General features: G+C 29.5%; 1 protein-coding gene across 1 annotated transcript in view; it reads left to right on the top strand.

The window, feature by feature from the left end:
• The window catches only part of LOC129958187 (glycine receptor subunit alpha-2-like), a 59436-nt gene that overhangs the window by 18763 nt on the left and 27162 nt on the right, over window positions 1-13511 (top strand). Inside the window, exons 2-3 of the mRNA XM_056070458.1 lie at window positions 2504-2589; window positions 9884-9951. Coding sequence (XP_055926433.1) covers window positions 2504-2589; window positions 9884-9951 — 154 coding nt within the window. The remainder of the gene's footprint in view (window positions 1-2503; window positions 2590-9883; window positions 9952-13511) is intronic.

The raw sequence follows: 13511 nt of genomic DNA, 5'->3' as shown, positions 1-13511 counted from the left end.
ATTAGAAATAATTAAATTCCATAAATGAATTTAAAGAAAATACTCTATTTTGAACCTGATGCATTTTGGGATTTACTTATGCTTTTCTAAGGCAGAATGACTAAGTACTAAGGCCCATTATACTTTCATAATTTGTGCTATATACGAAATATATTTTTATAATTTGTAAATGCCTATTGTAAGCTATTTTACTATCTCTAGTTAGAGCTGCTATCTCTCTATAAATTAAAAAAACCTTCAAAAATTATTATTAAGCACTTTGAACACATAATATGGTTTTCAGAATTAAATTTAATTAAGTTTCTACCTCAAACCATAATGAAATATTATATGTCAATTAAATAATAACTAATTTAATTAATACATCATATGAATTATATCTAATAAGCTATTTTCTTAAATTCTTTTCTTAAATCAATCTCATTACCAACAATTTGTTATATACCATGACTAGAAAAGAATAGTTATTTTAAAGTTAATGTTAGTTATTTTTAGACAGAAGTGGGAGAATTACATAGTAAAGAAATGAACAGAAAAAGAAATTCATATCATTTGTACTAGATTAAGTTAGCTTTTACTCAATGTAGTATCGTATGAAGTTGGTCAATAATGATGTGCTTCATAGTATTAAATTGAAAATTTCACTCCCTGCTTTGTATGAAAATTGAAATAAAGGTCAGTTTCTATTGTTACTTTTGTTACTTTGCGAGCTCGTTTATTTTAGAGACTTTTTATAAAGTATTTTGAATCATTATAACGATACAAACTATTTTATAACATATTTTGCAACACTATAATAATACAAATTAAAGATACTTTGTAATATTTATTGCTTTCCAATAAATTTTTGTATTTCTGTTTGATATTTGTGGTCAACTGTCAGTTGCCTCATCTCATTTACTCAACATAACGAATTCAAATATCTGAAGGAAGAGGAGAGATTTTGTTAACTTGCTTAGGCTTCATATACCGCATAAAGTAAAGGTTATGCTTATTTCAGAATGCACTTAAGATACTTTAATGTCCGGCTGTTTTTTTCGAAGTGAAGTAGACTCACATCTATGCTGCATGAATTTAAATTCCTCCATATTATAATAACAAAGTGAAACCTTTTTTTCTTTCTAAATGACAATAAAAAAAAGAAATCTAGGAACAATAAACGCTGACAATATCCTCGAGCCCGTAGTCTGCTAGTAGCTTGATAGCTGAGATTGGGTCATTAAGCAGCAGACGAGGGTTATAAGTGTGAGACCCGGTTTCTCCAAAGTCGCGCCATTTACGAAGGTCTCCTGCTGGATAAATTCACCGGAAGTCAAACATTTTTTTATTAATGAGAAGAGTCAGTTTGAGAATCGATTTAAGTGTCAGGAGCAATTTATTTAATAAAGGTCCAGACAGTTGAAAGGAACATAAGAATGCTTTCATCCGGGATGTATATTCGTTGCATTTAAAATTTTGCGTGCAGTTCTTTTATACAACATTCATAGTTATTGATATGCGAGGTCTCATCGAATTCTCAAGTATAAATTTTTAGCAAATAATTTAAATATAAATTTGATTATCCATATCAGAAGCATTATATTTTTTTTCATTATTATAATATCAGTGGGAAGGATTTTCCCAAATTTTCCTCGTATAATTTCTAATAAAGGTGTTTTTTCGGAGAGCCGCTTATATGGAAATTGCTTACAATAGTTACGAAATATTAACCTTTGAGGTGAATTTAACATTCATTAACAATTAACAACAGAATATAGTGTGATTCTTGGAGATTAATCCCTGTAATGCAGCTAATAATTTCTGAAAATCGAATCTGCGTTTTAGACACGTTTTTCCAACCCGATTGTAACAAAAAACTGGTTCAGAACTACGCTTGTGGTCACAAAACGACATACTTAGTTTGATATATTTGTGCCTTTGCGTTTTTGAGTTATCGCTTTTACATGTTTCTGAAAACACAGACCAACAAATGGTCTCCCTTGTTGGATGTCGATAACAGTTTGATAGGTGTCTACATTACAGATGTTAAATCTGTGTACCAAATTTTATCCATCTGAATCTCTTTGTTTCGTAATTATCGTGTTAAACTATATTCGAATAGATAGTTAAACTATATATAGATAGAGTTCTGAATGGGTATTGCTAAAAAAAGTTGAGAGCAATCTCCACATTTGATGCAAAGACTATACATTAAATTTCATCTGTCTAGCTCGAAACCTTTTTGAGTTATCTTTATCATAGACGGACATACAGACAATTTTCCAAAAATGTGTTTTTCGAACTCAAGGAGATCTAAAACGTGGAGATTCTCCAAAACTTCTTCGAATTTTTTGACGATTACAATATTTTCTCTATACTTCGACATAAAATCCTAAAGTGTAGGAATAAGCTATTTTGATAATTATTAGGTCTTAGAATTGGAATAACCGAGAGTAAATAAAAAATTTTATTTCTTTGATTATTAGCCATGGTTAATACGTATTTTTTTTCTATTTCTTTTCAGTGTTTTTCAGCAAGAAAGACAAGAGGTTCGGCTTGAAGATATCGTGAAAGAAGGCTATGATTCTTTCCAGACACCACCGAATAAGGGTAAATTTTCAGTTTTAAGTTTTAGTTTTTCTCAGAATCTACTAGTATAAAAAAATAATAAATTGTCCCTCGAAATTCAAAGTCTGTGCCAAAGAATTCGACTGAGTCTTACGAATATCTCGGTTTTGATCAAAGCATGCAACAAAAATTCAAAAAGCAGTCGCTTCTTTTCTTACCTTGTCTTTTTTTATTAAATTTAACAGTTTTTTACGTCAACAATTCTTACATCTGGAGTTCTTTTGCAATGGATGGAAGGCAATTAATCCAGTGTAGCTTAAACTGTTGATAATGAAGCTTATACTGCAAAATACTTTTGTAAATTTATCTCAAAATAATGATTGTACAAATTTGATGACCTAGATTGGATTTGTTCAGTTTCCTGCTTGGATAAAAGCTATTGTCTGATATAGAATCTCATGGATGACATTCTATAAGTCTCAATCGAAACGAATCATTATAAATTAATTTTATTTGATAAAAATTGCCGGCGTCCTTGCATAGGGGTAGAACATCTTCCCCGTAATCTGGGTACCCCGGGTTCGAATCCCTGTTCGGGCATGGTTGTTTTCTATCTGTGTTCTATCTGCGAGGTGCGTGAATGTGCCCTCCTATAAAAAGGGGTTGTGCAAGCGAATGTGTGAGTTTCATCTTCATTTGAGCTAGAAGTCAGACTTCTGCCCTCGGGTGATCAGGGGTCTTTACTCTCAGAAGCTACTGCACCCTCTTTCCGTGGTGACGCGAACAAGATATCATTATCATCATTTGATAAAGATTGTATCGAGCCTCAATAGAATGACAATATTCAAAAGAGGTAAACTAGATTTCTGCCCAATGGAAAGAATAGCTTCAGATATTAAGATAAGATTAAGAAATTGGAGTTTTGTCAGGCTAAAGAACACACAGATCATTAATCCTCTTGCCTCAGGAATGTAAAAGTTACTTCGCAGTCATTCCATGCAGTTTGGTGGATCGACAAGGCTTGAAAACCGCTGGATATAAAGAGCAATTCATTTCGTTTCAAATTATATGAACTTATTTGAAAATGTTTCATATGCATAACAAGCGAAATGAATAGCAATAATAAGAAAAGGGAAAAAAGTTATAAGCCATGGGAACTCTATTGGAAAGGGAAAATGAAAGTGCCAGAAAAAAAATATTAACTGAATTTCGAGTATAAATAAAGAAACTTTAACTACTTGGGAACTTTGATTATAGAATTATGGATAAGATATGGCATGAAAAATTACTGTTTGGATTTGGTATGGAATTAGATTGATTTCAGAAAAAATGTTGATATCGATGTCATTGCTTTTTCTCTCTTTTCCCCTCATAATCCTAAATGATTCCAAACCTAGTTATAAACCATGGTATAACTTCAGAGTTTTTTCTTCCTTTTATTGTTATTGTTAAAATAAATCTTTATAAGCTCTCATTTAGTCGTGAAATTTAATTTTAGTTTAGCTATATTAACGTCCCGTTGTAAAGCAACACTACGGCTATTTTGCCCACGTCATTTTGAACCTCGGTCGGATGACGAGGACGACACCTAAGCTGGCACCTCCCTCTCCACACCACACCATCGGGAGGACGTTTGGCCAAGACAGATTTAACGTGCAATAGACCCCTTTACACGACGGTTCTTCTGTGGAATCGGTTCTCGAACCTGAAACCCTGCAGCTCACGAGCCAGGACCTTACCACCAGGCCCCGCGGCCCCACGTCATATTTAATAGATATTCACTACGGCAAGGTATACATTTTTCAGGCGATAACTCACCAAATGTGGTTTCCATATGGTTTCTAACAAAATTCAAATTAATTTTCATATTTTGCCACTACCCGTTGTCGATCTAGGCGATGAAATCGAAATGGAATATTAAGTCTGATCAATGACTGAGATTAATGGAGATATAGTGAAGAAATCTCAATTGCTTTCCTCTGAAAATACTGCATCCATATTAATTAAATATTTTTATTAGCAGTAATTTCATAATTCAAAAGAACACATATCAATTGTACGTTATTCATTATATAGACAATTATTTTTAATTACTTAAGATGGTGAAGGAATACTTTTGTTTAGAATGGAGAAATTTGGGGAAACGAATAACGTATAATATAGCGTTCAGATGTCGTCCTCATCATTTCCCCGTGATTCAAAATAAATGCCCGGGTTCCTAGAGTAGGAGTAGCTTAGAGTAACTTCAAGAAGGGATGCTGCATTAATTAGCTAATCTATTTGTGCGATCATTTGGCAATATCACGGAGCGATTGTTTAGATAAGTTAATTGCAGGGGCGTTGAAAGCCTTTCATTTGTGGGGGGAGGGGGAGGAGAATGTGTGTCAAGTATTGTCGATTTAAATAACAAATATTTTTATGTAATCTAATATACGTAAGAGAGCTCATATTAGGAAATATAATTACCTTTTCGATTAAATCTATTTTCATTTTGAAACAGGAAGATTGCATTGTTGTAAACTTTATTGATGCACCACATATGATCAAAGAGTTTAGAAAGTATCAAGACAACGGAAAAACGAAAGATTTAAAAGTATATAGAAAATCAATAATTAAAAAAAAAAACACCACATTTTAGAAAGAAAATGAGTGCAAAAACATTCAATCAAAATATATCTTTTCATAATAGTAGATTACATGGATTTTTAAAAAAAATTTAGTCTACGCCTTTGTTTTACAGAACTTTGGTTGAGAGAATTTTAAAACCTTGTGAATGCCTAATATTATGTATCTTTTAAAGTATAAAGTTGCATTTATTAAGCAAAATGTTCATCGTCCATCTTCATTCGTATATAGTAGAAAATCAACTTTTATGTATTAATTTATCTTTTAAAGGGTTATATACAAATTTGGTGTTAAAAAGAGACGAACAAATATGAAACTAAACTAATTAAAAGCTATAATAAAACTAATTAGAAAATAACTAATTAAAGGCAGAAAGTTTTCTGATTTAAATGCTATTTTTTAAAATGACTGCAAAATGCAAGCATTTTTTAACTGAGTCTAGAAGTATTTTTAAACCAACATGTAAATATTCTAATTCTTCAGAAGAAATTTTATTTGAGATTCTATCATTTATTTTATTCATTCAATTGAATAACTGTTTCTCCTTAATGTAAAAAAACGAAGATATTTTGAAAGGATTGAACTCTGAAGGTATAAATAAATATGTTCGATTCATAGTTGGTATTTTAATAATTTTATATAATTATTACAATTATACAATTATAAATGCCTTTTATCTTTGTGTATTTAGTGTGGAAAGTTGTAATAAAGTTTTTAGGGCAGTGTGACTTTAAACATATTTCTAATGAGAATAAAGAATTTTGAAATCCTTTCCATAATACAAAATAGTTAATAGCAGACATTGCAGAGTTACTTGCAATTTTTTACACTTATTGGAAAACATCGTAATTCGATTTCACTTTCTTCTTTCGATAAATAAATCAATTCAACAAAATGTTTGTCAGTGAATAAATGTTGGGGAATACCTCCCCCCTTCTTTCACAGTTTTCCTGATTATGAATTTTAAATTAACCCTTTAAAGGGCCATTTTTTTCTAGTCATATTATGTTAAAATATTTTTAGGCTTGAAATTAGAATAAGAAAAGGGATTCAGTAGCTTATTAGATAAATTTAATTTGATTAATTAACTCATTTGGTTAATTAATAATTAAGTAACAAATCAAGACACATCATTTTGTGTGAGATAAAAAGCTGAAGCCTCTAAGTTTCTGTCTTTCTAAAAAATTTGTCAGAACTGATGCCAACCTACATAAATTCATACAAAGATTGATAAATTTGGTTAGAAGCATACTTCCCACGGCCCTAGAAAGGGTTAAGGTGTTTCTAGCGACTAAGATAGTTTGAGCGTTTATGTCATATATTGGAAATTTAAAATAAGTTTCGTTATCATAAAAGTAAAAAGCAGAAAAAGCCTCATCAAAAAGAGATAACGACAATGAATAATATGGGTCAACAATCTAATCTGATCTATAACACCGGTTCGTTGACAGGCCTCGTTCTCAGACTTTTGAATCTAAGATTTTTCTCTTTCATAGTCATTGAATAAGTACTTAAAAGTAATTGAAAGCTTTGTAAGCTTTTGAGCTTACAGTATGTTATGAAACTTTCTATCGTTTTAATCCAGTATCAGTTAATAGCTTCCAGACTTCAAGGCAAGCTTACATGAAGATTTTTTTTAATTGTTCACTTTGAAAAGTTACAAACAATTTATTTTTTAAGAGAAACATATCATCAAGATTCTTACAAAAGGTTTCATTTTTTTGAAAAAAAGAATGGTAAGCATTCATTTAAAATTGGTACTTTATAGCATTTGGAGCTGTTATTATTAATTGCTTTTAACTGGGTATTTAATCATTTTTTTATTTTATAAGAAATAAACCTATTTAAAAAGATTGTATAATAATTAATATATATACAAATGCGTTCTGAGAGCAACATTTATTTCTACCTTATGTCTTAAGTTCCACGGAATTTAGGGAAGATAAAATAGTTCAACAAAAATAATGACTCTAAAAAACATTGTTATAAGATAAGTGAAAAAGGAAATTAGAGCTTTTAAAATTTATAACAATTCACCTGTTACCAATTATATAAATTAGCGAATATTGATTTTTGGTGTGTCGCAAATAGTCTATTTACACCTCGCATATTTTCTATAATTAATTAATCAAAGAAGTGGATTGTGATCGTTGTTGTTTAAAAACCTTTTAATTACAAACTCAAAAATATTCTGGTATTAATCATACAATGAAGTGAATTCTTATTTTCGTTGTGTCTCAGTTCTCTATTTACTGACTCGGAGACCTTCTTGTTTGTAATATTGTTGAAAACGTTTTGTAAAACTCTTAAATGAGTGGATGCAATAGAATAATTCTACGCAGCACCTTTTAAATTAGAAAGAAAATTTTTAAAAAAGAAAATTAACTGTAAAAAGGATTGTTTTGGTCTGCACTTTTATAATTGAGAAAAGAAAAATACATTATATATAAGGTGGTTCCAAACAGTTCAGATTATTTTTCAGGAGTGGCTAAGTATATAACAAAGATGATTACTTTTGCTTAGAGATTTTTAGTGGAAATGTCGTGTTTGCATTCTTAAGTTGCTTAATCTGAAGTGAATTCCATTCTCGTTATTATTACGCAAGTCAAAATCGTGGCAAATAAGCGATGGGAGCAATGCAATTGCCCATAGATGATATAAACAACGACGACTGGCATATCCCGTCAAGGTCGTCGGGAGCTATCCATAAATGATTGACTTGCGCTAACGGAAACAGGAAAACAGCGGTGCTTTTATATCGCTAACATTTCCACACAAAAGTGTGTTCTGCAAACAACAGATTTAAATCGAGATTTTGTGAAATTGAATCTTCCGCAATTAATATTCTTTTGAGGCAGTTATTTTTGAAAGATAAAGTTTCAAATATTTTCACAGTAAATGGATAAACGTTTCATTATCATTCAATCCCTGAACTTTCATCTGTTAGGGAATATTAAGCGAAGTAAAAACATCGATCCTCGACGTTCCCATTTGTTGTCCCATATTTTAAAGTCACATCTACTCTCTAACAGGGCAGTACAAATCCGTTCTACATTGTCTATGTTACTGGCAAAAATAATTATGGCCATTTTAAACTTAAATGATCAATAAAACGACCTAAATAACACCTTCTCGTCTACACAAATATAATTTTCTCAAAGTGTGTCTGTGAAAAAGTGATTTATTTTGTTATGCTTGAAAATCTGGTGGAACCTTTTTGAATCACCTGCACAAATCCATTTCACATTCTCTATAGCTTTGGCAAAGATAATTATGGTCACTTTAGGTTGTTGTATTGATCTTTTAAGTTTGAACAATAACTTTTAGCACGCTCAAACGTTATTTTCGTAAAATATGTCAATGGGAATGTAGTTTGTTTCGGTATGCCTGAAAGTCTGTTGCAACCCTTTTGAATCATATTGAATTATAATTTTTTTTATCGATGATTAATATTTAATGCTCTCAATATATGAGAATATTAATATTTAAAATTTTTCTTTTAGACAACATTTCGTATTATATAATAAATAAAAATTTCCAAATTCAGTAAATCTTTTCAGAACGCGGGAATTACGTCATGAATGCATTTCGCACACGGCAAAAACAAGTTCTGCAAGGTTCTAGTTCCAATGGAAAAAATGTGTTAGATATAGTTCATATTAAGAAAATCTGGAAAGAAGTTTTAAATACTATTTTAATTAAAGTTAAAAATGAAAACAAATGTTACATAGAAAAAAATCTTTATTACTTTTTAATAAGTAGATATATGACACAATTATTTTTTTAAATCTCGACTTTTTGTTTGGGACAGTAATGGACGAAAATCTTTAAAAAATGTTAAAAACTCTTAAAAAACTCTTCTGTTGCACAGGCAGGCCTTTTTATAACTGCCTCCTGTGCCTTTTTATAACTATTCCTCTAATTTGTTGTGCATTTAAAGAACTTTTAATTCTTTTTCTCTATCTCTGCTTTCGCTGTCAGCTGATGTTATAAGATCATCCGATTCTTCTTTTGATATTTGTCGATTGTCATTCTCCATAAGTTCTTTGATTTTCTCTTTTTTCATTAAAATAAATAGTTCAATATCAATTAATTTTGCAATTTCGACAATTTTTATATCCTCATTTTCAATATGGTAATATGAAGGAGGAATGAAATTCTTTTGATAGACAGATTAAACTGAAACTATTAAGATAACACATATGTGGTGACTACGTTCGTAAAAGCTTCACTCAACTAGGTTATGTTGTTTGTTGTTGTAATAAATGTTTCGTGCTCTCAGTGATCATGAAAAGGAAAATTAATGTAAGTATTCATTCTTAAAAAACTCCATGGGTATTTTTAAACATTAACCTATTTTTTAGTTAAAAATTACTTAAAACAAGAAATGTAGTTAAAAAGTAAACTGCTAATGACACAGAGTTTTGGTGTTCAATGAGAAATTAGAAAGCATACAATGCTTTCTGTCACTCTAATGTGTGTTCCATAGACACAGAATGAAATCTTCATTCATTCAAATGTCTATCTCCCTGTAAGATTCTAATGTCTGCTTTGAACCTTATTTTGGTATGATGAATACAGTAAATATTGGGAAAACAACAGATAAACAGTTAGAATATTTCAAGTAAAGAAACATGAAGGGGAATTTTGATAACTGTCAGGGAATTTTTTTTGTATGCATAAAAATTAATGCTTGTTTTGTATTTAACAGGGCAAGCTACAGATGTTTGTGTTCAGATCGATTTCCTGAATATACGTTCCGTTGACGTAGTTAAAATGGTAAGTATTCTTTGCATAATTTTTCTTTAACCAAAAGTACAAAACACCGAATGTGAATAAAAGGAGAATACTCTTTTCTCTCTCTCTCTCTCTCTCTCTCTATATATATATATATATATATATATATATATATAACTCAATTTACCTTTGCCTTTTAAATTCAATTTTTCCTAACACTGTTTAATTTTTTTAAAATAAGCACTCTTCTACTTTAACATAAGACTTTTTATTTTTTTCACTCTCAAAATCTGATAATAGTCACTTTCACTGTCTGGAGAAAAAAAAAACAATCTTAACCATTAATTTTATCAACCCATAAAGGTGATGATCGTTGCGTAAATGGATAAAACTCACATTTCAAGGTGATAAAATCTGAACGCTTTGCTAATTCTCTTTCTTTACGAATTACGTTCGCTAGAGAGCACGTGCATTGCATTTTCCTTAAATATTGTCCACTAAGAATTGATTGAAAGAAAAATAATAAAGATTTTAGTCAAATTTTTATTCCTACTTATGTAAACCCCATCAATCTTCTAAAAAATTTTCAAGAAATTTAATATCATTGTGATTTTGTACAAATCAATTCACAATTTGGAAATGTAGAAAACACTTCATTTAATGTGTGATTTAGTTATATATTTATTTTTTACTCCTGTGAAGTTGTGTAGCAAAATTTTTATGATTGTAATAAAATCAATAAAGATAATGTGTTTTAATTTTGAAAAACAATCCCAAAATAACTTTTTTTATTTTCCTTAAAAAGGACATAAGTAATTTTTTAAAAAACAGAGCAATTTAAGATTCAGATTTTTGAAAATAACTAGTGTGTTGTTGGAAAGAAGTATTAAATTATAAGCACAATACACAAAAATTTTCAAATGTACAAAAAATATTATACTTCTGAAAGACGGCTATGTAATTTCCACTTTGAATCTCTGTTTTTATTCAAAACGTGCAAATCCTGCTCTTTCCTAAAAAATTACGCAGAAAAAATACAGATTTAAAGCCGAGTTCCGTTGCCGTATCTGATATTTCATAACTGAGATTTATATTTTTCAGCACTGATTCAAGTTCAAACATTGAGAGGGATTTTTAAAACAACTTTTAGAACATTTTCAAAAGCTTATAACTACAATACTTGTAAATATCTTCAGTCATATAAAGACAATTCTTCGTGACAGATTTTAGTTTGAAACAGGACATTTTCCAATAAGGTGACAAAGCTACTCAGAAATTTCTGTCCGCATTCAGACAAATTTTCAAATATATTGCTTAAAATTTCTGTGAACTGTATGTACTCAATCGAATCTGAACCTGAATTTTGTACAATTTGTACTACTCAATTTGTACTCATGACTCATACGACAAAATAACTTTTCTTCAATTACATATCATTTTCATCATAGGCAATAATATGCATCCCAAAGACAATTATTTACTGATATTCTGAGATATCAGCTGATTATTGCTTTTGTGTGTGTGTGTGTGTGTGAGAGAGAGAGAGAGAGAGAGAGAGAAGAGAGAGAGTGAACATCTTTACTGAATCTTTAGGTTAATCTTTTATATTTCAGACCCAGAAGCCTTTCTTTGAAACATACGAATGAAGAATACATAAAATACTTTTTCAGTAAAATCAGTCAATTTTTGCACTTTGTGAAATGATTTAACTATTTAAGATAATGTTTGTTTCATTTTATCTCAAGTAGAAAATATAATAATTGAGTCTCTGCTCATGACAATACGTAACGACAATTTTTCATTGGAGGATCTGCCAAGTAAATGAGCGAATTAAAATGTCTTTTTGATTGGTTGCCTCTGTCAGATTGATAAAAAGTATCTGTCGGATTAAAAAGATAAATGGCTTTTTAAAATGAAACACAATTTTAACTCATTAACTTTGCAAACATTTTTGGCATCCCATTTCTTTACTTGAATGGTTTGGAGTTTAAATCATTTTAACAAGTTTATCAAGCTTTGCTCTAGTACTTTATTTTTATGACATAAAACGAGACTCTCAAGAAAAAGACACAAGATCTGACCTTAAGAAACTGTGATCGTGGTAAACAAGAACATTTTCTTTAAAGATTTATACTACATTTGGATCGTGTGACCTCAATTTGTGGCTATAGAAAAAAATTTCTCATTAAATTTAATATTCTTTCACAACACTGAGAGACATAACGATATTATTCTCATATGTTATTGGTATTTTAATCCATAAGATTCTTATATTTTTTTCTTCTTCCTCGATCAAAGTTTAAAAATAGGTCTTCTTGCAGCGATTGATCTGCAATTAAAGGATAAACAAGTTCACAAAATATTTATTATATGACTTGTTTCAATATAAAAATAATATTATTAACTTCGTAAATGTTTTTTTTTTTTTTTTTTTTTTTTTTGTAAAATACTGGAGATATCAACTTTTTGGCTTCTTCAAAAATTAAAAATTTAATTTTCCCTGGTAAACAAGCTGACAATCATATTTCAAAACTAGTCCTCATCTTTTTATTTTGAGAAAAATACGTAAAACGCAATTTTCTTTTACAGAAGAAAAAAACTTTTTACAACGGCTTCGTTATTTTTGGATCATTCAATATACACAATTTCAATTTTACAGCCTTTTAATCAAGATATTTTTATTGCTTTTAAGAAATCATTTTATTTAATTATTTATTATCCTAATAACGCAGTCTTACCTCCAGGTTTTACACAATACTACGTTCTAATAATGCGTTTTTCTAGGATAATTAAAAGAAGGTAGAGAAAGGATTTAAAGAAATTCAAAATAAATTAATAGCATCAATTTTGAAAGTAGTCTTTTAGCAGAGTCATTAAATACCCACAATAAAATGAAGAAAATAGTTATATTATTTTCGAGGAAAGAAAAGTCTTTGATATTATGAGATAATTGTTTACTAAAATAGACTTATTTAATCACGACTCTTAAAAATCTAAAATATGTTACCTTTTTTCCTCACGACTTGATTTTGGATATATTTTGATACATTTTGGGTTCATCTTCCGATTCCATAATACGTGATTATTTACGTTTCTATAGAATAATCAATTTCTGTTATCAAAGATTTTGGTACTGACTCTGATGATTCACATGAAGTTTGTTGTGATCCAAATGCACCTGTCTAAAGAGATCACAGAAAGTGATAACTTTGTGCTGAATCTGATAATTTATTTAAAGTATTCAAATATTATGATTCATATGCACTTATTTAAAAGGATCATTGGAAGGGATATATTTGTATTTACTCTGATTATTCACATAAATTATTCAAATATTATGATTCATATGCATTTATTTAAAAGGATCATTGGAAGGGATATATTTGTATTTACTCTGATTATTCACATAAATTATTCAAATATTATGATTCATATGCACTTATTTAAAAGGATAATTGGAAGGGATATATTTGTACTTACTCTGATTATTCACATACAATTATTCAAAAACTGTAATTCAAAAGCAGCTGTCTAATCCGATAATCGAAATATGAAAAATAAACTTTTTTGATGCTTAACTTTACTCATTTGGATTTCAATAT

The sequence above is a fragment of the Argiope bruennichi genome, chromosome X1 (genome assembly GCF_947563725.1).
Source record: "Argiope bruennichi chromosome X1, qqArgBrue1.1, whole genome shotgun sequence".
Classification (NCBI taxonomy): domain Eukaryota; kingdom Metazoa; phylum Arthropoda; class Arachnida; order Araneae; family Araneidae; genus Argiope; species Argiope bruennichi.
Note: the sequence above shows the minus strand (reverse complement) of the source record. Positions and strands in the feature narration are given on the sequence as shown.